This window comes from Sporothrix schenckii, assembly GCF_000961545.1.
Source record: "Sporothrix schenckii 1099-18 chromosome Unknown Cont42, whole genome shotgun sequence".
NCBI classification, from domain to species: domain Eukaryota; kingdom Fungi; phylum Ascomycota; class Sordariomycetes; order Ophiostomatales; family Ophiostomataceae; genus Sporothrix; species Sporothrix schenckii.
The window spans coordinates 175,345-200,495 of record NW_015971143.1 but is presented as its reverse complement, the minus strand read 5'-3'; the positions used below and the strand labels follow the sequence as shown (position 1 = coordinate 200,495).

The window sequence follows — 25,151 nt, the reverse complement described above, 5'->3', positions numbered from 1 at the left end:
TTCCCAGGTTGGGTTAGGCTGCTTTGTTTAAGTGGTTTCGGCCCCTGGAGATGCCGCTACGCCGTCTACAGGCTAGGAGACTTACGGTAAAGCCGCCATCCTACAGCTACACTTTGTGATTCTGTGATTCTTCTCATTTTCTCATATGCTTAGTTATATCCTTGAATTCAAAAACACTGTCGACATAAATGCTATCGTAAAACTCGTCGACGGCATGAAAACTAAAAACAGACACGTGAAATAAGAAACTCCATGAAACCTCCGACATGCGGATAAACAGAAACAACAGGCTGTGAGGGGGTATAGAAAGCACCAACATGGCCCACCTCCTCTACATTCTTTCCTCTGCCGACGATCCCAATCTTCGTCTGAAAAAAAAAGCATAAAATAAGATGGAAAACAATCGGTCGCCAGGAACGGCCGTGCAGTCCAACGCCCATGTTCAGGTCGACGTGGCGGGCGTCTTGACGACGGTCGGCCGGAAGCCTAGGCCGGGAATGCGGCTGCGCAGCGCCAACGACGACATCACAACCGAGATGGAACTGAGCGCCATGGCTAGCGAGGCCCACACAGGGTCGAGGCGCACGTGGTTGGTGGTGGCCGTGCGGATGGGGTACAGCACGCCGGCCGCAATGGGCACCGCCACGACGTTGTAGACGAGCGCCCAGCCAAAGTTGAAGGCAATCCGCCGAAACACGACGCGGCTGAGCTCCAAGAGGGTGACGACGGCCTGCAGATTGGACTGCACGAGGACAAAGTCGGCGCTGGAAATGGCAACGTCAGAGCCCGACCCCACGGCAATGCCCACGTCCGCCTGGGTGAGCGCCGGCGAGTCGTTGATGCCGTCGCCGACCATGGCCACGACCGCACGGCGGCCGCCGTTCGCTGCTGCGGCGTCGGGGGGCGACGACGCGTTGGGCGCGTGGGACGGTGCTGCCTCGGCGACAGTCGTGGGCTTCGCGACCCGGCCGAACCGGGACGTGTGGGCTGGCAGAGAGGCCTGCAAGTACTGGACCTTGGCCGCCTTCTCGGTCGGCAGCACCTCGGCAATGACCTGGTCGGCCGGGATGCCGATCTGCTGTGCGACAGCCGCTGCTGTCACGGCATTGTCGCCGCTCAGCATGTAGACAAGGACACCGCGGGACTGGAGCGTCTTGACAATGGCCGCCGCCTCGGGCCGCACCGGGTCGGCAATGGAGAGCGCCGCGGCCAGCGTCCACGGTTGACCAGCACCAGCACCAGCACCAAGAGACCGGGTAGCAGCCAGGGCGACAGACTTGGCCTCGGTCTTCCACTGCTGCAGCAGCGCCACAACTCGGTCCGAGATGGCCACCGAAAAGTCCTTCATCAACGCCTCGTTGCCGATCATGATCTCAAAGGAGCGCTCATTACCGGCCCGACTGTGGAAGACTGCGCGCATGCCGCGGCCGGGAATCTCCTGCAGGTCGTCGACGCGGCCGCCGGGACCCGCCGCGTGTGTGCTGGCCTCGCAGAACGTCACAATAGCCTTGGCGATGGGGTGGCCGCTGTTCTCTTCGACGGCCTGGAGTGCTGCGAGCAGGTCCGACGTCTTGTCTTTGGACAGGGCGCTGTCTTGATCTTGGTCGTGACCGTCGTCCGCATCGCCACCGTCGCCGCCGCCGCTGGTGAACACGGCCGAGTCCGTCACCGTCGGCTCGCCGCCCATGGTCAGCGTGCCCGTCTTGTCAAAGACGACGCAGTCGATGCGGCTGGCCTTTTCAAACGCTTCGCCGCCGCCCTTGGCGAGGATGCCGTACTTGGCGGCCATGCCGCCCGCCACAAAGATGGCCGTCGGTGCCGCGAGTCCGAGGCCGCAGGGACAGGCCACGACAAAGACAGCAATGGCAAACTGAAGCGAAAACGCGACCCAGCCGCCCGAGCTGACGTCCAAGAAGTGGCCGGGGATGCTGCCCGACAGCCCCAGGCTCAGCCAGATGATCCAGGTCGAGATGGCCACGAGCGTCACCACGGGCACAAAGTAGGTCGTCAAGAGATCGGCAATCTGCTCCATGGGCGCGCGCTTGGTTTGGCCCTCGCGCACGACGGCCACAATTTGGTCGAGCATGGACGTGCCGGATGCACCCGTCACGCGCACCAGGACCGGTGCGTCCTTGTTGACGGTGCCCGAAAACACCTCGTCACCGACCGTCTTGGGGACCAGCCGCGACTCGCCCGTCAGGCTCGACTCGTCAAAGTTGGAACGGCCCTGCACGATGACGCCATCGGCAGGCGGAGAGGCACCGTGCAGAATGCGCACGACATCGCCAAAGTCCAACAGGTCGGCCTGCACGATGCGGCCGGACTTGTTGGTAGCGTCAGGCGCACTGCGTAGCGTCGGCGTCCCGGGAGCTGCGTCGTGTTCGGTGGACGCAACAGACTGGACGGTCTCGATACTCTCGATGACGTCCTTTTCCTCGAGCGAAGCCGCCACGCTCTCTTCGACCAAGATAGCCGTGGTCGGGCGCAGGCGACCGAGCATCTCGACGGCATCACCTGTGCGCGACTTACTGTACGACTCGATGAGGCGGCCGCACAGCAGGAAAAAGGACAAGAAGACGACCGAGTCAAAGTAAAAGTTGGCGTCGCTGATCTCGGCTGCCTCGTGGGCCGCCGCCGCAATCATCTGACTGACGCTGCTGACATACGCAATGGTCGTGCCCAGGCTCATAAGCGTGTTCATGCTGCCAAAGCGGTAGAAGCGCTGGAGGAACGGCGTGCGGCTGGTGCGGCGCCAGAGCGCGCGGACCTCCTTGAAGGCGCGGACATGGAAGATGTCGGCGCAGAAAAAGTAGACCGGTGTGGCCAGGATGAACAGCGCGATCTGCGAGCGGCTGATGCCGGACGCCCAAGGCGCCGTCATGTACATGCGGCCATTGTTGGTGGATGGCAGCAGCGACATGTACACGATGCCAATGACAAAGGTGGGGATGCAGACGAGGCCGGTGAAGATGACGCGGTACATGATCTGGCGCTGGTGCTTGGCCTGGATCATCTTGGATCGCTCCTCGAGTGTGGGCGGGTGGTAGATGGATGCGGAGAGCTCGCTGTCACTGGCCTCGATGGCGGCCAAGATGTGGCGGATGGTGAAGTTGGGCGCCTCGGGGACGTACTTGAGCTTGATGATGGGGCGTTGCGGTGTGGGTTTGGTGATGATTTCCAGGGAGGGCCGGCGGAAGCCCGCCAGGCTGCGGGCGATGCGGTCTGGGCAGTGCTCGCAGTACAGGCCATCAATGCGGACTTCGACGGTCCGCTCGGGCTGCTCCGGGTCGGCACCGTCGCCGCCGGCACCGTTGGCCTGCTGCAGTGCCGTCTTCGGTTTGGGTGGGTCGACGCGGACCATGGAGTCGATTGTGGCGTCGTAGCCGAGGTCCTCAATGGCCTCAACGATCTTGGACTCCTTGTCCTTGTCGTCGAACTCGACGGTCGCACTGTTGGAGATGAGGTTGACAGTGACCTTGGTGACCCAGTCCTTCTTCTTGAGATCATCCGTGATGGCATTGACACAGACGGCGCACGTCATGCCGCCCACAGCTAGACTCGCCCTCCATATCGGCCGGTTGGTGGGGGCGTCTTCGTGCTCCACAGTGACAAACGATTTGTCCATGTCGGCGGCGTTGGTCTGGGAGCTGGATGTGGATGGCGTGTTGTTGATTTTGTTGGTGTTGGTGCTGGTGTTGGTGTTGCTGCTACTGCTTCCCTTTGAGACAGCTGCTTCGTCCAATTTGGATTTAGACGGACCGACTTCAGTCTTGTGCAAGGGAAGAGGTGATATGCCGGCACTTTGGAGCTGGCGGCACTGTTCACAGTTGCTGAGGTGTGCTTGGGCAAGTCTGCTTGTGGTGGCAAAGCTTCTGCGAGGTTCCACGCGCGGGCCGCTCAACCAACGAACAAGAGGTGTTAGGCCCCAGGCAGAAGAAGAGGCATCTGCTGCGTCCCTGGGCGAGGAAGGCATGGCTGGTGTTATATCGTGTCCCTTCCCTTTGCCTTTGTCTTCGTCTTCGTGTTCGCCGTTCTCGTCGCCGTCGTTGTCGTGGGCACCACCCGGTTGTGCGTCTGCAGTACCAGGTCTGCTGGGTATGCCAGGGTCAGCTGTCAGAGCCTCGGCAGACGGTGCGCTCAAGTCGAGATCCACGATATCGTCGCCGGAGGAAGAAGTTACACCGCAGATGTCGAAACCAGCATCGGCCAGGGCAGTGACCATATCACGAAGGGACGTATCGGCGTCGTGTTCCACGGTGACCACGGACGTGACGATGTTAGGCGACACCCACCGGATGTGGTCTGCACAGGCCTCTTGTAAGACCTCGCGGATGGTGGAAACACAGGAAGGGCAGTGGAGGTTGCCAAGCAAGATGGACGTCGTGACGGCCTCTTGGCCGAAAGGGCGCGAAGCCCTGTTTAAAGGCGGAGCCATAGCCGCGACGAAGGAGGGGGGGGATGGTATCTGGACGAGGATAAGGAGGCGAGAAAGAGGGTGAAGGAGTGACGGAGTGCAGGGCCACAGGAGAGGGGGGGCGTGTATACAAGCCCACACAGAAGACACGAGAACAGGGCAGCGAAGGGGGGGTGTGACGGGTGGACTTGTTCTCTTTGTGGGTATGAGGTTATGTGATTTTGTTTGATTGCTTATTGCTTATTTTTTTGCGGTCCACGAAGTCGTCGGAAAGACAGCAGACAGAGACAGTCAAAGGTTGGCCGCAGGAAGACGCCGGTACGGCTAGGACGGCGTCAATGGTCGATATTGGGGCGTGTCTGTGACTGTGACTGGTTGAATCTTGGTATATTTGGTATATTGTTGATTGTTGTGCCGTCGGTGGTGTTGTCTCCGGTTCTTCTTCCTTTTCGTTTCTGATTTCCCGTTTTTTTTCTCTTCTCTGGTTCCCGTGTCGGTTTGACCTACTGACTCCCTGGTTGAATAATGAAGCTGCAGTGCATTGCTTAATTTCTCATCCGGGGAAGCGAGCGGGTCGGCTTGTTTTGGCTGTGATGTCTCTCCCACTTTCCCGCTCTCACCAGTTTCTCAGACACTGCAGATCGCACGTCAAAACGGAAATTGAGGGAGGGAGGAACTCGTGGTCTGCTTGCCTGGTAGTAGCAGATAGCGAGCGACGGGGCCAAAAGGCTAGACGAAGATCAAAAAAACAATATAGTGCGGAGGAATAGATGAAAGGACAAAAGGAGGAACGGCCTGGAGGTCGTGCAGAGGGCAATGCCGGGGCGCATGTGCCGGGGCGGGCGTGTATAACAAAAATGGAATTTGAGATACGAAGCAAATATGGGGAAGAAACTGGCAAACGACAGCAAAAAAAGACAAAGTTTATATTAAGTGCCCACGCCGGTTGTACGAGGACGCAGGTAAAGTCGAGTGGAAGTGCGGACCGCCCAGTTCAATGTGTTTGCCGGCGGGGAGGCGACATGGGGCGATATCAGGCTGAATGTGATGCCAACGACTTGGAGATGTGCTTTCTGGTAATGCAGCTTGTGTTCTTGGGAGAAGATGACTGCTTCGTTTTGGCGATTATGGCGCACTCTGGCGAGAGTTCAAACTCTTAGCTTCCGCAATGCTCGAAAAGGAAACTGCAGCGACAAGAATGACGAAAGGCCAAGGTTGGACGACGAAAGAGTGGGAGACGATGCAAAGATGCAGGCGACGAGGCGAGATGTAGATGATGCTGACCGTCGTATGTGGCGGGAGGACGGGATGCGAGAGGAATGGAGGGGAGATCGATCGTCATGTGTTCAGGAAAAGGATGAGCGATGGGAGTGAAACACAAACGTCACGATGGAGAAGGGCGAAAGTAAAAAAGAAAGAAAAAGATGAAGATGCTGTCGACGGACTTCAATACACAGGATCTAATTCAATGCAAGAGAAAGAGACGACTCTGGAGGCTACCAGCCCATATTAGAAATCGAGTGACAGAAAAGAAGAGAACGAACGGTCTGCGTTGACGAGATGTGAGGTGAACCAAGATGGACGCCTTTGGATGGTGACGTTTTTCCCACAAGCGTGCGAGGTTTGTGCGGGATTCTGGACCACTCGATGAACCGTGGAGAGAAGCGGAGCGATGGTAGTAGAAGGTCAAAAGGTCTGGCCTTTGGCGCTATAACAGCAGCAAGTGCGACTGGTCACGCACAAATCGCGCCTGCTGTTTACAAGGGGCGAAACCAGTCATGTCAATGGTGGCGGGAAGGTGCGACGGGCATGGATCAGGCGCCCTTGCCCCTGTGCGGAGGAGAAGGCTGTTGGCGGCCGTCACTACGGTTGTGGGCCAATCACTATCGTCCGGCACAAGTCACGCAAATCACTGTCGTCCGGCACAAGTCGCGCAGTCCAAACGCCGCCGTTTTTCTACCGTGGTCGTCGCTCTCAGATGCTCGCCTACAACACTACATCTCGACTTGGTGGGCCGTGGTCGTGTCTGCTTTCAAATATATGTCGGGTCTTGTATGATTTATACTTCATCATACCTTTTTTCATGCCACCGCTTATCAACTTTGGTTGTTCCCCGGCTTTCTCCCTGTTTCTGTTAGATTGCGATGCTTCAAGCGAGAGCCGATCTTCTCCAAGACAATGCAGAATATGTCTTGAAAGGGATTGAAACACAAGGCACAAAACACGCACATATGCCGTAAGAGTCGAGTACTTTCTGGAACATAATGCATAGGCAAAGTATGGCTGCCCAGCGCCCTAGATATTTAAAGGCATCCTTTGGGCATTTATTACCGTATCTTTTTTCACTCTTGATCCTTTTGCTCCTCTTTGGTATGTGAACGTGAAGCAGTTCCGTGGCGCTCGGCAAAAGAGACGTCCTCCCGTGTCCCTTTGGTATGTGTTATTTATATTCTCCCTTCATATCTATTGCCAAATTCAAGCTCCTGTTACGTGGCAGGAGCTGCACTATGTCAAGTGTGGTTTCACAAATGGATAGGGGCGTCGTTGCTGGATAAAGCATCGTTGGCCAAGAGGAAATGCGACAGCAGAGGCGAGTGTCAAGAAACATATCGACACATTCTTGTTTATTAGCGTAAAATGTTTTTGTCACTGCCGATGCCAATGCCATCATACGAAATGCCAAAAAGAAAGAAAAAAAAAGAACGGGCGCAATAAGAAAATCCAACTGTCGACATCCATCTGCGCAACAAAACAAAGGACAAGCTCCTACGACCCTGTGGCCCAGCTCGGTATCCAAACCGGTCCCACGTTCTTAGTAGATGGCCACCAGGTCAATGTCATTGCATCCGTCTGGTGGCGATCCAGGCTTGGTGCGGTAGAACAGTTGGACGCCCGGGGTGCTCGGGTCCTCGAGAGAGCCATGCTCCGATTGACAGGCTGCCAGCAGTTAGTAAACGGGATGGAATATGGAGGTGAAGAAACGTCAAGGAGCGATATGGAAGGGGGGGCCGTACCGAGCCAGCCGGCAAAGCCACCGGGCGGGTTGCTCTTGGCCGAGCTCGTCCACTGTAAGGTGTCGCCTTCAAAGTAAAAGGCGTTGGTTTCGGACGGGGGGCCGCCGTTGGCATTGATGCGCACGGGCAGGAGGCCCAGGTATTGGGTGGGTTCTGTTGACGGCATCAACTCGTAGGGCGAGCCGCCGAGCTCGAAGAGGACAGCAAAGAACGGGCTCCAGCCGCTAATGTCGCCCGTGAAGGCGGTGCCTTGGTTGGCAACCGACTCCTGCGTGTCCAGCATCGCGTCGTTGAGGCCGGCGCCAGTGTGGTAGGCATAGACGTAGTAGCCATTGTAGCCACCACCGTCCTTGGTCCGCGACTGGAGGATAAAGGGCTTCTCGTTGTCACGGCTAACGCGTACGCTGACATCGGCGCCGACATCACGGGGAACACGCGGAGCAACAAGGGCCGAGGCGGAAGTGGCCAAAGCGGCGACAGCTATTGAGCGAGAGACACGCATGTTCGAGGTCGTAAGGTCGGGAATTGACAGTACAGATTCAGCCGAGCAAGCGGCAAGGAAGGGAAGAGTGTGATGAGATGTGTATAAAGATGCAAAACACTTTGTCTACAATAAAGGGAAGGCTATATATGTATCAAGGGAAAGAGCGATTGTGGGGTGTTGAGCGTTGTCTGGTTACCTGTTTTCTTAGGTATGACGATCGTGCCTGCCCTCCCTCGTATTCGAGAAACAGCCCGGGCATGTCTTGGCTGCTTGGGTCTTTCTTCTGCACGTGCGGTTCCAAGTTCTCCAAGTTGGGACGATGCAGCGTAGATCAGCCGGACTTTACATTCTCAAGAAATACGAGGTGCTGTACGCCGACTACTTTGCTCGGCAGGGTTACGACCTTCGAAGGACAGACGGACAGGGGGCCCATCAAGAGGACTGGCGCACATTGGCTGGTCAACAACCCTGAAGTGTAGAGCGTTGTTTCTTGCGGAGGCGGTTCACCTCGCACTCCCTTGCTGTTTAGCAGTCCTCGTATTCAGTCATGGCCGAGTATTTTCAAGTCATATCACTGACTGACGGTCGCAAAATGGGACTGAGGCAGAGCTTTGAAAAGCAAAAGTAAACATTCAGTATTTCGCGGAACGAGCGAGGCATGTTCCAATGACGTCATGCCACCACTTGCAACCAGACAGCCTGGACGATGTGTGTGCGCGCCGAGGATACAAAACCTTATTAGAAATATCATCGAATTTAAATAGTGAATACCTTTTCTGATATTAACAGTCTAATAATTTGTCAAAGTAATTGGGTTCCATAACTAAAGGGCGAGCAAAATTATAAACAGATGAATGCGCATATCGTTGATACTACAATTATACTTCGCCACCACTTTCAAATTTGGGACAGTAGTAGCTACTGTTTTGTATATGTCTACATCTTGTTTGGCATATGAGCAAACCCCACGCCGCTGTCATTGCTTGCTATATGTACTCATCTTGTACAAGTGAGGAAATCCATTCTTGATACGAATGGTGAAGTGTACCGATTCAGTCGTGCATGGCAATGGAAGGACTGCCTTGTCACGGCAGCGAATTTTTGCTGCCACAAGGCCGCCTGTGACTTTATGCAGACTGAACGATTGGAACTAGACATGCATAGCTCAGCGTGGTGGTATTCACGATAAATATATGCATGAATAGCACGATTTACCGCCACTTGGATGGGTTTCGTGCTACACTTTTGTCTTGGCCGCCTTCGATTTGGCTTCATGGTTGCATTTTTCGCCTCTCTCTTGTCCTTTGCATTTCGACTCCTAATGTTGTGTAACGGTAGACGGGTCGTGTAGCCAGGATGCAAGCAGGCTGATGTATCTCGGCCTACACGCTAGAGAACTACGACATGCCCAAGCAGATACTTTCTCATCTTATTCTCGACCTCCTATGTCGCCTTTCCCTCTCTCTTTTTTAGTCATTTGTTCTCTGACAACACACCCCTCTTCACACCGCCACATGTGGTTCTTTGTTTCCCCAACGAATCGACATTGCATAACAAAATCTTCCCTCTGCAGGTTGAGGCACGTCGATGCCGCCCTTGACGGCGCACAGCGTGAAAACATGCAGCCTCCCAGTGTCCTGCACTGCAGCACTTTCTTCACATAATAAAATAATTTATGTACATAATTTTATGACTGTCAAACTACCGATGCCGGTGTATTGAATAAACTGTACATGCAGATGTGTCACGACGGACCAAGTCGTGCTGGCCTCTTGGTGCTGTCGCCCACCCCTTTGGCCAGCAGCGCGTTTTCGTACCAGCAATCGAATAACAAAGGAGAACAATACTCTTTCGACTCATGAATTCACTTTTCCGTGTGGTGTGTCCGGCATTTCTCAATAAAAGTGTTGAGCGAACAAGATGCACGTGACATTGCATGTGACGATACAGCTCTTGTACATGCCCCACATCCGTGAAGCTTTTATCAAAGTCGCCCGATCCTCACGCCACGCTGGAACGCGCTCCTGGCCAACCTCATGTAAACTCTACAATGCGGCCCATACGGTTACCATCGAGTCGACAGCTTGCGCAGCTGACCCGGCCGGGCACATTTGTGCCGGTAGAGGCGCTGGTTCACCCGCACATCCGCGCATTCTCGGTGCTCAATCGGCCGCCGCCGCAGTACGACGGCCATGTTCCACTGACGCTGATGGAGAAGGGCGCCTTGACGCTGGGCTCAGCCATTGGCGCCTTTCTCGACCCCAAGCGGGCTGGTACGCGTCACACGCACTTCGCAGACACTTGAAATGTCCAACATCTCCCACTAACACACGCCAGACCTCATCGCTACACTCGGCGAAGTCTCGGCCGGTCCTGTGGTGCGGCGTCTCCGCGATACGATGCTGGCCGATCCGACCGGCCGCCAGATCCTGCGTGACCGGCCGCGCATCACGTCTGCGAGCTGGCCGCTGGGCGAGCTGCTGGCCATGCCCAAGAACACGGTCGGCTACGTCTACGGGCACTACCGCCAGCGCTACCACATGTCGCCCGATGTGCGCGATGCCGTGCGCTATGTCGACGGCGCCGAGTGCGCCTACGTGATCCAGCGCTACCGCGAGTGCCACGACCTGTACCACGCGGTGCTGGGCCTGCCGCCGCAGTACGTCGAGGGCGAGATTGCGCTCAAGGCCTTTGAGTTTGTCAACACGGGGCTGCCCATGACGGGGCTGAGCCTTGTGGCCGTGGCCCGGCTCAAGCCCACCGAGCGCCAGCGGTTTTTCCGTATTTTCCTGCCGTGGGCGCTGCGGAGCGCGCGGCGTGCCAAGCCCATCATCAACGTGTACTGGGAGAAGGAGCTGCACACGGACGCGGCCGAGCTGCGGGCGCGTCTGGGCCTCGAGAAGCCGCCGAACCTGCACACATTGCGGAAGACGGCGAGGAAGCAGAAGCCAGCGACGGAAGAAGGGCCCACAGAAGCGGCGGCAACGGCGACAACGACGACGGCGTAGTCTGCACCGGCGTCACAAGTGTCGTCAAAGCACCTCTGTACGACGTATCTCATGTATCAATACCAACTAATATCCACACCAATTTGATCGAGGCGTGCTTGCCTTAAAACGTGAGCATTCCGACACGTGACGTGACAGAACACCGATTGCCGAAAAACGGGCGTGGTTCCTGGCGGCCCTTTCCCGATTAGGACTAGTTCAATTGCGTGATCGCGACAATTGCCAATTGCAAATTTGCGCCGTGCCGCTTCCAATGGCGAAAACAGCCCAGGCCGCGTTCGCCCCCAGCCCCAGCACGCAACGAGTGCAAGCGACACCAAGACACAAGCTTCCGGTGGACCTCTGACCCCATGTCATCCCCGGCTCGCCTATGTCCGGCCGCGATGGCCGCCGGCCTGTGCTCCTTTGAGGTTGGTGTTCTGCCGGTTTTATTTCTGCAGCGCTTCTCATCTTAAAATTTCTCGCCTCGGGATGTGTCCCAGTCTGTGCTGTTTCTGTTCCGTTTTGTCTGTTTGACCTCATCCTGATCTCGTCTCTGATCTATTTTGTCAAGGGGCACCTAGGCCGTGTCCATCCCCAACACCGACCATTTCTCGTCTCTTCTCTCGCCTCTTCCCGTGGCTCTCTTCCCTGCCGCGGCCCCCCTTGTTCCTCAACCTCTTGACCGGCTTCCTCGTCACCCCATCCCTCGTGGAACTCGTCCGCAAGATGCAGCTCAAGCACGAAGAGACCACTGGCAGCCCGGGCCTGCCCGTCGACCAGCCCGTCGACCAGCCCGCCGCGGCACTTAAGCAGCTCCCGGCCACCACGGCGGCCCTGGCCTCGATCAACGGCCCGACGTACGCCACGGCCCAGCTGCTTGTGCAGCAGGTCGCCTACAAGCTGTCCGACAAGATCTTTGCCTACTCGCCCGAGACGTTCGACCTGGACGTCGCCGCCCGCCACTGGGAGAGCCAGCAGGAGAAGAACGTCCACGGCTACCCGACCACCGTCGTGCCGCTGCAGACCCGCGCCGGTGCCGGCGCCTTTGCTCTGGGCTATCTCTTCTCCGAGGACTTTGACAAGAGCAAGCGCACGTTTCCCCAGACCCTGGTGGCCCCCACGGCCAGCCTGCGCAGCCTGCGTGCCGCCCTCGACCAGCTGTCGCTGCTGTACGGCGTCGCCAGTCCCTTTGTGGCCCACGTCGCTGCTCTCGACTACGCGGCCCAGGACGGCCTTGTCGGCGACTACAGCGCCGCTCTGCAGACCGCCGAGGAGCTGGGTCTCGGTCTCGTGGCCAGCACGTCGGCCGCCGAGGCCCAGCACATGGCCCTCTTCGCCACGCTCGCCGCCCGGATCCTGCCGACGCTGCACGTCTACGACGGCCTGCGCACCGCCCGCGAGACCGTCCGCGTGACGGACGCTCTCAGCGAGGCCCACGTTGCCGAGGCGTTTGCGCGCCTGTCGGCCCTGCACGACGAGCGCGGCGCCCTGAGCAAGCGTCTCGACCATGCCGGCCAGCTCCTCGAGCTGCTGCAGGCCTTCAACAGCGAGCTGGGCACCTCCTACCAGCCGTTTGAGTACCACGGCCACGACGAGGCCGAGTCGGTCCTTGTCGCCTTTGGCAGCGTCGAGGCCCAGCTGGCGGCCCACACCGTCGCGCGCCTGGCCGTCCAGGGCCACAAGGTGGGCGCCGTCCACGTGCGCGTCTACCGCCCCTTTATCGAGGAGGCCTTCCTGAGCGTCCTGCCCCCGACGGTCCGCCGCATGGCCGTGCTTGGCCAGGTCCAGAACGAGGCCGCCGTCAACGAGGGCTCTGTGCAGTCGGCTCTATACGCCGATGTGCTCGCCACCGTGGCCTTTGCCAGCAGCAGGTGGACCGAGACCCCTGCCATCGTCGACGTCAAGTACGCCGCCGCCGACGCGCCCACACCTGCGTTCATCTCGTCTGTGCTGCAGACCCTCACCGGCAAGCCCGGCGTCCAGGCGTCGCAGTACACCGTCTCGCTCGTCCCCGAGCACGTCCAGCAGTACACCTTTTATGACGTCGACACCTCGGCCGCTCTCGCTACGCCGGTGTCTATTGCCCGCGTCGTTGCCGAGCAGCCCGGCGCGCACGTCTCGACCCACAACGTCCACGACAACCTGGTCCAGGGCGGCGTCGTCCGCACCGACATCCGCAAGGCCGACAAGGCGGTGAGCAGCGCCCCCTTCGCCGTGGACGCCGCCGACGTCACGGTCGTTGGCGAGGAGAAGCTGCTCAAGGACATTGACATCCTGGCCGGCGCCAAGCCCACATCGGCCCTGATTGTCCGCCTGCCCAACTTCAAGGCCGAGGACGCCGAGAAGCGCCTGCCCGCCAACGTGCGCCAGGCCCTGCGCCTGAAGCAGGTGCGCCTCTATGCGCTCGACACGGCCGCCGTTCCGGCGGCTGAGCCGCACAGCAAGGTCCTCCTGGAGCAGGCGTTCCTGCAGGTCGCCCACCCCGAGCTGGCGGCCGACGACCTCGTGCGCCTCGCCGCGGCCGTCAACGACGCCGCGGCTGCCCGCGCCTGCGCCGAGGCTCTGTCGCAGGCCCTGGTCGCCGTGGAGGTGCCCGCGTCGTGGGCCGAGGTGCCCGCCGACTACGTCGCCCCCTCTGCGCTCGTCAAGACGCTCAGGCCCTCGAGCTTCGCCGTCTTTGACAAGACCGAGGCCGAGCCGGCCACCGCGATCAGCGACTGGCAGGCTGCCGCCAAGGGCCTTGCCTTCAAGGAGGCGTACGGCACGCAGACGGCCGTGCGCCCGGACCTGCCCGTCCACACGGCCGTTGTCACCGTCGCCGAGAACCGCCGCCTGACGCCGCTCGAGTACGAGCGCAACATCTTCCACATTGAGTTTGACCTCGGCACGTCCGGTCTCACCTACCAGATCGGCGAGGCGCTCGGTGTGCACGCCGACAACGACACCGCCCTGGTGGAGGAGTTCATTGCCTTTTACGGCCTGGACGCCGACGCCCTGGTGCAGGTGCCGTCGCGCGAGGACGCCGCCGCCTTCGAGACCCGCACCGTCTACCAGGCCCTCGTGCAGAACGTCGACATCCTCGGCAAGCCGCCCAAGCGCTTCTACGAGGCCCTGGCCGCCTTCGCCACCGACGACGCCGAGCGCGCCAAGCTGACGGCCCTGGGCGGCAAGGAGGGCGCCGAGGCGTTCAAACAGTACAGCGAGGTCGACACCGTCACGTACGTCGACGTGCTGCAGGAGTTCCAGTCGGCCCACCCGGCCATCGAGGACCTGGTGCGCATCGTCGCGCCGTCCAAGCGCCGCGAGTACTCCATCGCCTCGGCCCAGGCCGTCACCCCGACGACCGTGGCGCTCATGATTGTCGTCGTCGACTGGGTCGACTCGCGCGGCCGCAAGCGCTACGGCAACGCCTCGCGCTACCTGTCGCTGCTGCGCCCGGGCGCCCAGGTCACCGTGTCCGTCAAGCCCTCCGTCATGAAGCTGCCCGCCCTCGCCACCACCCCGCTCATCATGGCCGGCCTCGGCACCGGCCTGGCGCCCTTCCGCGCCTTTGTGCAGTACCGCGCCATGCAAAAGGCCCGCGGCGAGGCCATTGGCAGCATCCTGCTCTTCATGGGCTCGCGCCACCAGCGCGAGGAGTACCTCTACGGCGAGGAGTGGGAGGCGTACGTGGACGCCGGCGTGGTGACGCTGCTGGGTGCGGCCTTTTCGCGCGACCAGCCCGAGAAGATTTACATCCAGGACCGCATGCGCCAGAGCATGGACGACGTCATCAAGGCCTACATCCACGAGGAGGGCTCCTTCTTCCTCTGCGGCCCCACCTGGCCGGTGCCCGACCTGACGGACGTCCTGATGGAGTCCATCGCCAAGGAGGCCAAGGCCAGCGGCCGCAAAGTCGACCCGCACAAGGAGATTGACCGCCTCAAGGAGAACGGCCGCTACGTCCTGGAGGTGTATTAGACTTGTTGGTCTTGTTGTTGTTTTGCGCAATTGTGTAATTTTTTGTATTTTTACTGTTGTCATACATCAGTTTTGCATACACGGCATCCTTGCGGTGCGTCGTAAAAAGTCTTTTTTGTTCGTTGCTCCTAGAGCAGCTACCTAGAGAGCACACCCATAGATTGAAACAACATTCGATATAATTCCTGGGTATCATTGACTAGGACGCATGCAACTAGCAAATATAAGTAATCGGGCCTCGCCTATTCTGAGTTGCCTTCTTCCTCGTCGGACGAGTCCTCACTGTCGTCGTCCGCGTTTTCATCTGGGACATCCTCTCCATTGTCTGCCCTTCTCTTCCTCTCTTCCGCCTCTTTCAACTTCTTCTCCTTCTTTTCCTTCTTCCTTGTCGCCTTTTCTGCCTTGACCCTGGCCTGCCGTGCTTCGTGCTGCCGCACCTGCCGGTCACTCAGGACGTGCAGCCGCTCCAGGACATCGCGGTGGGCCGTCACGACACTGCGCGGCAGGTTGTTCTCAAGCACGATCAGGACCTGCTCAAGACCCAGGTCCTCCTTTTCGGAGTGGGCAAAGGCCAGAGACGTCCGGACGTAGTTCTTGATGTCGCGACCGTTGCTGTGGACCTCGCCGAGGGTGCTGAACAACACGGGGTCGAGTGGTGGCCCGTCGGCGCCGTCCACGTCCTTTGACGTTGCTTCTTTTGACGTTGCTTCTTTTGACGTTGCGTCTGGCGCCGGACGCAAAGGACCGGCGTCCGCCTCGGCCTCGACATCGTTGCACCACATGAGCGGGTCCTTGTTCCGCCGGCACGCTCTCTGCACATGCTCGCGCCAAATGTTGGCGCGCCACTCTTTGGTCAGCTCGCCGTACTCAATCGTCACGTGAATGCGGTTGTAAAACGCATTGTCAAAGTCGTCGTGCCGGTTCGTGGTCAGGAACAGCATGCCCCGATAGTACTCGAGCATCCGCAAGAAGACGGCCACAATGGCATTGCGGCGCAGGTCTTGCGTGGTGCGCTGGCTCATGAGCACGTCGGCCTCGTCGAGCAGCACCACGGCGTTCCAGCGCGCGCCCAGGCGGAAGATCTCGCTGAGCTGCTTCTCGAGGTCCTTGACTTCGATGCTCAGCTCGCCCGTGCTGACGTGGTACAGTGGGCGCCGCGTGCTCTCCGAGACACTCTCGGCCGTCAATGTCTTGCCCAGACCGGGGGCGCCGTGCAGCAGGAAGATCAGGCCCTTGCCCTTGCCCTCAATAAGATCGTCGTACATGTCCGCCTTGCTGCCGCCGTCAAAGCCCTTGACCAGCCGGTGCACGAGCCGCTTCTTGTCCGAGGACAGCTGGAGCGAGTTGAAGGGGTCGGCCTTCCATGCGATCTCGCGCAGGTTGCTGATGACGCAGTAGTACACCCAGAGCTTTTGGTCGAGCAAGAAGGCGACGACGTTGCGTCGACAGATGAGGTAGTCCTCGTCGGTGAGTTCAAAGGCCTGCGGTGCAAATGTCTTGGGGTCGAGCATCCACGCGTCGCCGTCACCTTCCTTGTCAGCAGCGCCGCCCACGTCAATGTCGTCATCTTTGTCGTGGTCACCGGCACCCGATCCAGACCCAAAGTTGGATTGCACAAGATCGCGGAGGCGCTGGTGCACGCCCATGACGGGCATCGAGCTCGACGTCAGGCTGATCTCGCGCTTGGACGTGGTCGAGAAGTGTTCTGTCAGGCACGACGACACGGTGCGACCAATGTCGTCGTCGGCGTTGCTAATTTTGTTCTCGGCCGTGCGGTCAATGATGACACGCGTGTCGACGTAGACGCTGTTCTTGGCGCCCAGGGCCTTGAGCTGCTTTTCGCTGTCGCGGTTGACCAGATCGACGTAGCCCGTGTAGTGCATGAAACTAAAGTCGCGTGTGCAGTAGTCGACATACAGCTTGCCACGGCGGATGAGGGCCTCGCGGATCTCGGCGCGGCGGCTCTCCTCGATGAGGCTGAGGGGCAGAAGGCTCAGGTGGTGGTCGTTGTGGATGTCCTTGACGCCGTCGAACCAGCGGATGGTCTTGGTCTCGCTCTTGAGGTAGAAGCGAGTGCCATCGTGGTAGCCGAACAATGCCTCGATCTCCCAGCATGGCTCGTTCTTTTCCTGGCTGAACGAGACGCTCTCGACCAAGAAGCACGAGCTCTTGTCGAGCGGGAGACCCGGGTGGATGGCGAGCACGGGCTCGTAGGGCGGGAACAGGGTCCACACCATGGGAAAGGTGATCTTGCCATGCGGCACGAGACTGTTGTAGGTCTCGATGATCTTGTCATGGCCGATGGGTGCATGGATAAAGTCGACGAGATTGGCCAGCTCGCGGCGAGTCGAGGCGGCCGTGGCCGGGTCATGCTGCAGCTCGCGCAGGCGCGTGCGCAAGAAAAAGAGGCAGCGGAAGGGGTACTCGATGACGATCGGCTCGTCACCTGTGTCGAGCGTCAGCTCGCGGTACCGCTTGGCAATGGTGCGGAAAATGTGTTTGAGGCCGTCGGACTGGATCTCCAGCGTAAAATCGGCCTTGATACCGCCTTGCGGGTTGTCGTTGACGTCGGCCTTGAGAAGAATGGCGTAGTCGCGGAAGGGCTTCTCCTCGGCTTCGGCGAGCACCTGCGTGTAGCGCGAGCGGTACGTCTTGAACTTGTACGTTTCGAGGCCGATGACGCGCTTCTTTCCCTCACCGTCGCTGAACTGCACGACTTTTTTGAGGTCAGGGATGAAGTCGTCGCCTTTGCCCTTCTGGCCCTTTTTCTTCTTGCCGTTTTTGCCGCTGTTGTTGATATTTTGGCTGGTCCTTGCGGCGTTTGCCTCGGCGGTGGCATCGACTTTGGCACCAGCGTTCGCACCGGCGTTACTGGGACCGGCCGCTGTCTGTATCACAGGAATTCCAGGAGGCACGCCGAGTACGGATGCAGCGTCATCCACGACAAACACAGAGCTTCCCGGCGCTGGTAATGCGCCTTCCGGCACAGACGCAAGGCCGGCGGCGCCATTGGCATCAGCAGGAGCAGCAGTGGTCTTCCCAGACGCGGCCTGGAGCTCGTCCACCTTGGGTAGAAACTGGCCTCCGAGAATTTTCTCGTACTCGGCAATGACGCTGTTGTACTCCATTGTAAATGCAGTGATGCAAGTTAGTAATGAAATGGTGGTTGATAATGCTTGGACGAAAGATAAATTCAAACAAGAAACACTGCAGTGCCACAGGCCAAGAGATTATATTTTCTTTATATCGGCATAGATCGCCAAGGGAGTTCTTCCATATGGACAACCGTACGGAGTACCTTGCTCGTCTCTCCAGAAAGCTCACTATTGGATCCCTCCACATCCGCCACAACGACGAATGGCGAAGATGGGTGCGCATCAGGGATGTGCGTGCGATATGCGGGAGGATGCTATTACTGGACAGGTCAGGCAGCGAGGCAGCCGAGCTAGACGACATGGGTGGTTGGTTCAGGGTTGTCAGGCTTGAGCCTTGTTGCGGCTCTGCCCCAAATACGGCATTCGCCGAAAACATTGTTATTTTTGACAAGGGGCAGCTCGAGAAATATGTTCGAGACCCGTGGGGCAGAGAAGGGAGGGCGTGGACCGTTGGGCAAACTTTCGAAATAAAAATCCTTCGGCAGGCGATTTTTAGGTGTGAATGCAACTTCAGTGGTTTGTGACAGTCTTTTTGGTGGTGTAAAGGGTGGGGGGGACCATCCAAATGCTGAAGAAGTTGAGCTTCGGACCTGGTGGATGGTGGTCGCGGGTGCATTGTAAGTGGGCGAAGATTGAGCATCTGGTAAGCAAATTGATTACAACCGAAAAGCGACAGCAGGCTGCCTCTGATTGGCGGCGGACTGGGGAATGGTAAAAGGGTAAAAGGTGGTGTCGAATGTGACAGGCTGTCGATGCTGTTTAAGGTGGTGGTGATTGTGGATTCGTCGACGCAGGGTTAAAAAGAGGGACGGTGGCTGAGGCTGACAGAGCCTCTTTCCAGATTGGGCCCGCACATTTGCCAGAGTCTTGCCAAAAAACTTGCCAATATTGACAAGACAGGAGGGGACGAGCGGTGGAATTCGCATGGGAAAGAGCGACGCGCATGGAAAGAGGGCGTCGGAAAGAGCGACTGTCTCGGCGGAAGGAGGGCCCTTGCCCTGTCCGATGCTGAGGCTTAGGCCCCTTGATGCCCGAAACACACCCAATGCAATGCTGTGCTCGGAACAATCGCCACATTGGACCAAAAGCTTCTTTTGAGGCCTCGCTCTCATTTGCTCGCTCGCCCCCTCACCCCACAAGGCTGTCAACCAAGACGCATCCTCCGGCAACCAGAGAACGGCCCGCCACCTCCATCCTTCGACAATCACTAAACAGCCCATGATGCGGCCCCACCGACTGTGGAGAGTCGCCTGGATGGGCTGGCAGTCTCGATTTGGCTTTGATAGACCTTTGCGGTCTTTGTGATGTATGCATCGTATGCATCTGTGCGGGACTGTATGTTGTACCGGGGATTTCACCTTGGAGACCGCTTGCAGCCCAAAGGTCTGTCTGGCTGGGGCCAGTTCTTGGATTTATTCTGACCGTGTTCCTCGACGCAGGTCTCCCGACGGCCCCTATTTGCCTTTTTGCTTTTGTTTTCTGAAAACAAGCTTTGCAGAAAACAAGCTTTGCATCAATTTTGTGACTTTGCCAAGTCATATTTCACCACTAACTCCACAGCACATTTGCATTCGTTTTTGCATTCTCTTTGCATTTTACTACGTTTCCCAACTCTATCCCAATGGTCAAAAAAAGATCTCGGTCCTACGTGGGCCGCTTCGGCACCAACACCTTCGGTTCGCGCGGTGGCAGCAATGCCAACCAGGATGTGCTTATGCCCGGCCAGCTGTTGGCCCTGCCGCCTGACTTGCCGCTCCCTGACTCGGCCAAGGCCACCCTGCAAGACGTGCGTGACATGGTGTTTGCGCACGTCGAGTACAAGAGCGGTGTCGTGTCCGGCAACACACCACGCAAGCGGGAGCGTGTCAAGTTCGACGACCTGACCGAGTACGACGTCACAGAGGTCGAGGAGCGCGCGCTGTGGGACTACGAGGCCAAACGGCTGCACGGCGTGGTCCAGAACATGGGCATGGGCGGCCAGAACCAGCGCCTGAAGTTTGAGGCGGAGACGCTGTTCCCGGAGGCCGACACAGTGACGGCCTACCGGCGTCTGGCGCACGTGGCCGACCAGGTGCTGTTCAACATGCACATCTGCCGGCACGACAACTCGATTCTGCTGCAGCAAAATGCCGAGCAGTTCACGACTCACTGGGAGTACCGCAACAGCCAAAAGATTCTCGAGGACCGTCTGGAGCGCATCAACAAACAAAAGGAGCGCGGGCAGCGGCGACGGAACGGCGAGAAGATGGAGGGCGAGGACGAGAGCGACAGCGACGACAGCGACGGCAGCGAGGGCGACGAAGAGAACGAAGAGGATGCCAGGCCGGCCGCACAGACCGGCGGACCAGACGCGGAAAAGGCCACGGGCGGAATTGCCGTGGGCACGCGCGAATTCATGGTGCGCTACTGCGCATTTGTTGATTATCTGACGGCGACGGCGGCACGCCTGGCTATCTCGGCGGCCGACCACGCCGCGTGGCAGAGCCGTGCACTGTCTGGCCTGGCGAAATACTCGGCGAAGCTCAAGATCCTGGCACGCGACGCGCAGGAGTACGCGGAGCGTTCGCTCGAGTACGGGCGCAACTACTCGGCCGAGAAAAAGGTGCTGCAGGCTCTGGGCGCGACGCGCGTGGACTTGGAGCAGCCCGACGACGACGACGACGACGCGCCGTACATTATTGGCGGTCTGAATGGTAATGGGCAGAACAATGGCCAGGGCCAAGACCGCAACACGGGCGGTGGTCCGTTTGGCATGGGCGGCCACCCGCGCTGGGGCGGCGGGTTCCACATGGATCCGATCTATGAGCCTCGGCGGCAGCGCGAGCTGGAGGCGTTCCTCGAGACCAGCAAGCGCGGCGGCGACAGCTACTTTGCAGACCTGTCGCGCATCGAGAACTGGACGTCGTCGACGCTGTTGACGATGCTGCAGGAACTCAAGGGCTCGTCGTCGGTGTCGGCCAAGATGGCCATGGGCGCCAGCTTTGCGGAGGATGCGCTGGACATTTGCTCTGTGGTCTACCGCGGTGGCACGATGGAGACGCCCTTGTCGGCCTTTGTGCACCAGGACCGCGGCGGCGACCTGTCCGGATCGAGTCGCCCCCTCTTTGTCAAGCACAGCTACCAGGGCTTCAAGCTGTTCCGGGACGCCGTGGAGGAGTTGCGCGAGAGGAACAAGCGAGCCGCTCTAGCAGCCGGTGGCGACCCGGACGACGACACCAATGAGAAGGACAAGGGCAAGCGCAAGGGCAGCGGTTCGTCCAGTGAGTCGTCTCGCCGCGCTTTCGTGCCGGCGGGCGCACCGGACGCGGGCGCACCGGATGCGGGCGCTGGCCCTGCGTTGCCTACGGGCGAGCGGCCATCGGGCACGCGCGTCACGGCGCATCTTCAGGTCCTTGACGGCGACGGCGACCCGGACATCAAGGCCACGACGCGGCCGGTCGAGATGCCGCTCACGACGCTCGGCCAGATCATTGCCGTCATGGTGCCGCTCATGTGCACGCAGCCGACCGTCATCAACGAGCTGCAGACGGCGCTTCAGGGCCTCGGCGAGATGCTGCCCATTGATGTCGACGAGGACTTCCGCCCCCGGGCGCCCGAGTACACGGCTGTGGCGGCCCTGCGCACGCTGACGTACGACCAGCAGAGCAGCTCGAGTCTTCCGGGCGCGGATTTCCGGTCGCTGTCGCGGTCGCTCGTGGCGCAGACGCACCGGCACGCGGCGATGCTGGGCGGCTGGGGCGGCGGGTTCGGCGAGGGCAGCAGCAGCAGCAGCAGCAGCGGCGGCGGCGGCGGCGGCGGGTTCGGCGATGGCAGCAACAAGCGAACGGGCACAAACGCCTGGGATGCGGCTTCGGCGGAGCAGCGGCAGCAGCGGGTGCGCGAGGCGCGACGGCGCCAGGAGCGGCTGGCGAAAGAGAGCTCCGAGTGGGTGGTGGAGGAGCGCACGGTGCGGGTGCGCTGCACGACGTACGTGTACAGCGTGCTGGCGATCTGTGCGGTGCTGGTGGTGGGCGGTCTGATGATTGGGGTGTTCCTGGGGCGCGCGGAGGAGAACAGCATCGCGCTCCAAAACGTGGACCCGTTCGGCATCACGACGTACATGTGGGTGGTGGCCGGGTTCATCATGCTGATTGCCAAGAGCATCCGCGTCAACGAGTGGCCGTGGCGCGACTTTTTACTGCAGCGCGTGACCTGCCACAGCCTGAGCGAGCTGCAGGCGGTCACGGGCATTGACGCGCAGGCGCTGCTGGTGCATCTGCTGACGACCGAGTCGGAGAACGTGCTCGTGGCGGCCGGGCCCTACAACAAGGTGTTTGCGCGGCGCGGCGCGGCCGGCGAAGGCTTCAAGGTCGACATTAAGCCGGAGATCCGCACGCTGTTGGCGGCCGGCCTCGTGTTTGTCAAGGTATCGACGCACCACGAGGGCACGGCGCTGGTCTGTCTGGACCTGCGGTCGGGCGGGGGCGGCAGCAGCGGCAGCAGCACGGGGATCGGCAGCATTGGCAGTGCGGGCTTCGGTGACGGGCGCACGGCGGTGCGGCACCAGGACATGTCGCGGGACAGCGACATTATGTGTCGGTACCTGCCGCGATCTGGCGACCGGGTGCAGGACCTGGAGATTAGCTCGCGGAACGCATTTGTGCGGTGGCGCAAGGTGCTGGGCGTGTACCACTCGCACGGGCGGAAGATTCGGTAGAGGGGCGGCGATGTGGACGAGTTGCTTTGTGGAGTTTTTTTGGGGATTTTGGTCTTGGTTTTGCGTCTTCTTTCGTTCTTGTTTTGATACTCTTTGGGACCCATTTTGTTTTCTATTGGATACTCTTTCAGTGTTCTATACCCCAATCACAAACCACCTGCACGTTTTATTGGATTGTCAACGTCGGTATTCTGGCAGAGCTTGCGTCCGCAAAGGCCGTTATGACCGAGTTTAGGTCCGAGACGGATACAGCGAGACATGAACGGACAAGACTCAAAGCGAACAAGCGAAAAGCGAAGAAACGACACTTGCGCTGTGCACATTGCGCCGTGCATCGCATCGGTTGTACGATCAGTTACCCGTCTCGCTCTGTCGGCCTTTCTTTGACACCGGTTGCCCGCTCCAAGTTGCGCTCCGACAGAAGTTGATTTGCATCGTGTGTTTGCCCCTGCCGTAATCCGCGCAGAGGAGGGGGGTTTGAAAACAGACTTACGCAGCCTGCTTACCATGTTTACGACCTTGAATAAGAAATCGTCTGAAAAAACTGGAGGGGGATCGCCGCGCAAGACGGTTGCCACGTCTTCCTGGGCAGGAGAACGTCAGCTGACAGTCCATCCAACGCTTTGAGGGTCGGCGAGTTTGGCCGGTTCAACATGTCAGATATAAGAAGTGGCCTTTGTCCTGGGCAATTGTACGAATCTCATCTCGACACCTCAACATCTCAGCAACACCCGCAACACCTGACAATATTTACTCTAAACCTTCCTTTAGGCACGTCTTCCTACGCCTCTTCTACTTGAACTTCCCTTGATATCCGCCATCCGCCATTTCTTATCTCCAACAATGTCTTCCGGCAACAACGTGGCAATTATTGGCGCGGGTCTCTCGGGCCTGACGCTGGCTCTGGCGCTGCACCAGCAGGGCATCCAGGCGACCGTCTACGAGTCGCGGCCGGCCCCGAGCAACATTGGCGGGGCGGTAATGCTCTCGCCCAACGCGCTGCGGGTGCTGGACGCGCTGTCGCTGTACAGCGTCGTCAAGCCGCAGGGATACAGCTTCGACCGTCTGGACTTTCGCGACGGCGAGGGCCGGGTCACGGAGACGTACGAGTTTGGCGATGCCGCCAAGTACGGCTACCAGGGCCTGCGGATCTACCGGCACGTGCTGATCGACGTGCTTGTGGCGGTGCTCAAGGAGAAGGGCATCCCGGTGGTGTACGGCCGGACGTACTCGCACGTGGTGCGCGAGGACGGCGAGGACGGCGGGGCTGTGACGTTTGCGTTCGAGGACGGCACGACCGAAACGGCGGCGCTGCTGGTGGGCGCCGACGGGATCCACTCGACCGTGCGGCGGCACCTGTACCCCGACCTGCAGACGACGTTCCTGGGCATGGCGGGCATCACGGCGGCCGTGCCGACGGCCCAGCTGCGGCTGCCGGCGGACGGCAGCTACCACATTCCCGTGACGATTGCGCCGCGGAACAAGAACAAGGACGCGAGCGGCGGCGGCGCCAGCGCATTTGTGATTGCGCCCCAGCAGCCGGACGGCAGCGAGGTCCTGATTGGCAAGCAGCGCCGCATCTTGGAGCACGAGCGCGCCGCCTGGGAGCAGCGCGGGTCGCTGGCGGACGGGCGCGCCGCGGCGGTGGCGTTCCTGCAGGAGGGCTCCGGCCCTGACAACTACCCCGACATCGTGGCCAACGCCGTCGCGGCCATCGACCCGGCCAAGGTCAACGTGTGGCCCTTTTACGTGGTGCCCAAGCTCGAGCGGTGGGCGTCGGCCGCGCGCCGCGTGATTCTGCTGGGCGACGCCGCGCACGCGATCCCGCCGTCGGCCGGCCAGGGCATCAACCAGGCCTTTGAGGACGTGTACATGCTGGCGCTGCTGCTGGGATGGCAGTCGAAGCAGCCGAAGCAGGCGTCCGGTGACGGTCAGGCGCAGGCGGCGCTCGACTTTTGGCAGCAGTACCGGCAGGCGCGCGTGGACAAGGTGCTGGAGCTGAACCGCCAGATCGACCTGCGGCGGATGCCGGCGACGGACAAGGCGTTTGCGACGGGGGTGGCGCGGGAGCCGTTTGACCTCGCGTGGCTGTACAAGCCGGACTTTAAGAAGGACGTGGAGGACTGGGTGGCCCAGCAGACGAAGTAGGACATGTGGCCGTGTTTGACTCTATTGGCAGGCAGAGCATGTGTCGTTTTGTTTGTTTCTTTATTTAATTTATTTTATTTATAAAAACACTAACATGACTACGTGAGAGAAGGAGTCATGAGACCAGCAAAAACTGTTCAGTGTTCCGTAGATGTTACTCGAGTCTCACATGAGAGACTCTGACAGGTACCACGGCGACCGGTGCGAGTCAGTGACAGGCCTAGACAGCGAAGGACAGGAGTCAAACGGTCTTTGCGTGACGGAACGAGATGGACACGCAAACGGAAGCG

The 25,151-nt window shown here is 59.5% G+C and overlaps 9 protein-coding genes across 9 annotated transcripts; 6 read left to right on the top strand and 3 right to left on the bottom strand.

Moving 5' to 3' along the window:
- Positions 1 to 442: 442 nt before the first annotated feature.
- On the bottom strand, positions 443 to 4,435 carry SPSK_01383 (Cu2+-exporting ATPase; the record flags this gene model as incomplete). The annotated part of the gene is made up of 1 exon (XM_016728298.1): positions 443 to 4,435. The coding sequence occupies one exon, from the start codon at positions 4,433 to 4,435 to the stop codon at positions 443 to 445; it is 3,993 nt and encodes a 1,330-aa protein (XP_016589598.1).
- Positions 4,436 to 5,518: 1,083 nt separating this feature from the next.
- Positions 5,519 to 5,788, top strand: SPSK_02085 (uncharacterized protein; the record flags this gene model as incomplete). The annotated part of the gene is made up of 1 exon (XM_016728979.1): positions 5,519 to 5,788. One exon carries the CDS (start codon positions 5,519 to 5,521, stop codon positions 5,786 to 5,788), a length of 270 nt encoding a protein of 89 aa, XP_016589597.1.
- Positions 5,789 to 7,226: 1,438 nt separating this feature from the next.
- On the bottom strand, positions 7,227 to 7,930 carry SPSK_01952 (uncharacterized protein; the record flags this gene model as incomplete). The annotated part of the gene is made up of 2 exons (XM_016728850.1): positions 7,227 to 7,351; positions 7,429 to 7,930. The coding sequence occupies 2 exons, from the start codon at positions 7,928 to 7,930 to the stop codon at positions 7,227 to 7,229; spliced, it is 627 nt and encodes a 208-aa protein (XP_016589596.1).
- Positions 7,931 to 9,962: 2,032 nt separating this feature from the next.
- Positions 9,963 to 10,920, top strand: SPSK_01865 (ubiquinone biosynthesis protein coq4; the record flags this gene model as incomplete). The annotated part of the gene is made up of 2 exons (XM_016728764.1): positions 9,963 to 10,185; positions 10,250 to 10,920. 2 exons carry the CDS (start codon positions 9,963 to 9,965, stop codon positions 10,918 to 10,920), a joined length of 894 nt encoding a protein of 297 aa, XP_016589595.1.
- A 708-nt stretch (positions 10,921 to 11,628) lies between these two features.
- Positions 11,629 to 14,862, top strand: SPSK_01411 (sulfite reductase (NADPH) flavoprotein alpha-component; the record flags this gene model as incomplete). Its single annotated transcript, XM_016728326.1, has 1 exon — positions 11,629 to 14,862. One exon carries the CDS (start codon positions 11,629 to 11,631, stop codon positions 14,860 to 14,862), a length of 3,234 nt encoding a protein of 1,077 aa, XP_016589594.1.
- Positions 14,863 to 15,104: 242 nt separating this feature from the next.
- On the bottom strand, positions 15,105 to 17,990 carry SPSK_01434 (uncharacterized protein; the record flags this gene model as incomplete). Its single annotated transcript, XM_016728348.1, has 1 exon — positions 15,105 to 17,990. The coding sequence occupies one exon, from the start codon at positions 17,988 to 17,990 to the stop codon at positions 15,105 to 15,107; it is 2,886 nt and encodes a 961-aa protein (XP_016589593.1).
- A 149-nt stretch (positions 17,991 to 18,139) lies between these two features.
- Positions 18,140 to 19,036, top strand: SPSK_10421 (uncharacterized protein; the record flags this gene model as incomplete). The annotated part of the gene is made up of 3 exons (XM_016736842.1): positions 18,140 to 18,513; positions 18,545 to 18,634; positions 18,859 to 19,036. The coding sequence occupies 3 exons, from the start codon at positions 18,140 to 18,142 to the stop codon at positions 19,034 to 19,036; spliced, it is 642 nt and encodes a 213-aa protein (XP_016589592.1).
- A 602-nt stretch (positions 19,037 to 19,638) lies between these two features.
- Positions 19,639 to 22,713, top strand: SPSK_01423 (uncharacterized protein; the record flags this gene model as incomplete). Its single annotated transcript, XM_016728337.1, has 1 exon — positions 19,639 to 22,713. The coding sequence occupies one exon, from the start codon at positions 19,639 to 19,641 to the stop codon at positions 22,711 to 22,713; it is 3,075 nt and encodes a 1,024-aa protein (XP_016589591.1).
- Positions 22,714 to 23,556: 843 nt separating this feature from the next.
- SPSK_01758 (FAD dependent oxidoreductase) lies at positions 23,557 to 24,861 on the top strand (the record flags this gene model as incomplete). Its single annotated transcript, XM_016728664.1, has 1 exon — positions 23,557 to 24,861. One exon carries the CDS (start codon positions 23,557 to 23,559, stop codon positions 24,859 to 24,861), a length of 1,305 nt encoding a protein of 434 aa, XP_016589590.1.
- Positions 24,862 to 25,151: the final 290 nt, after the last annotated feature.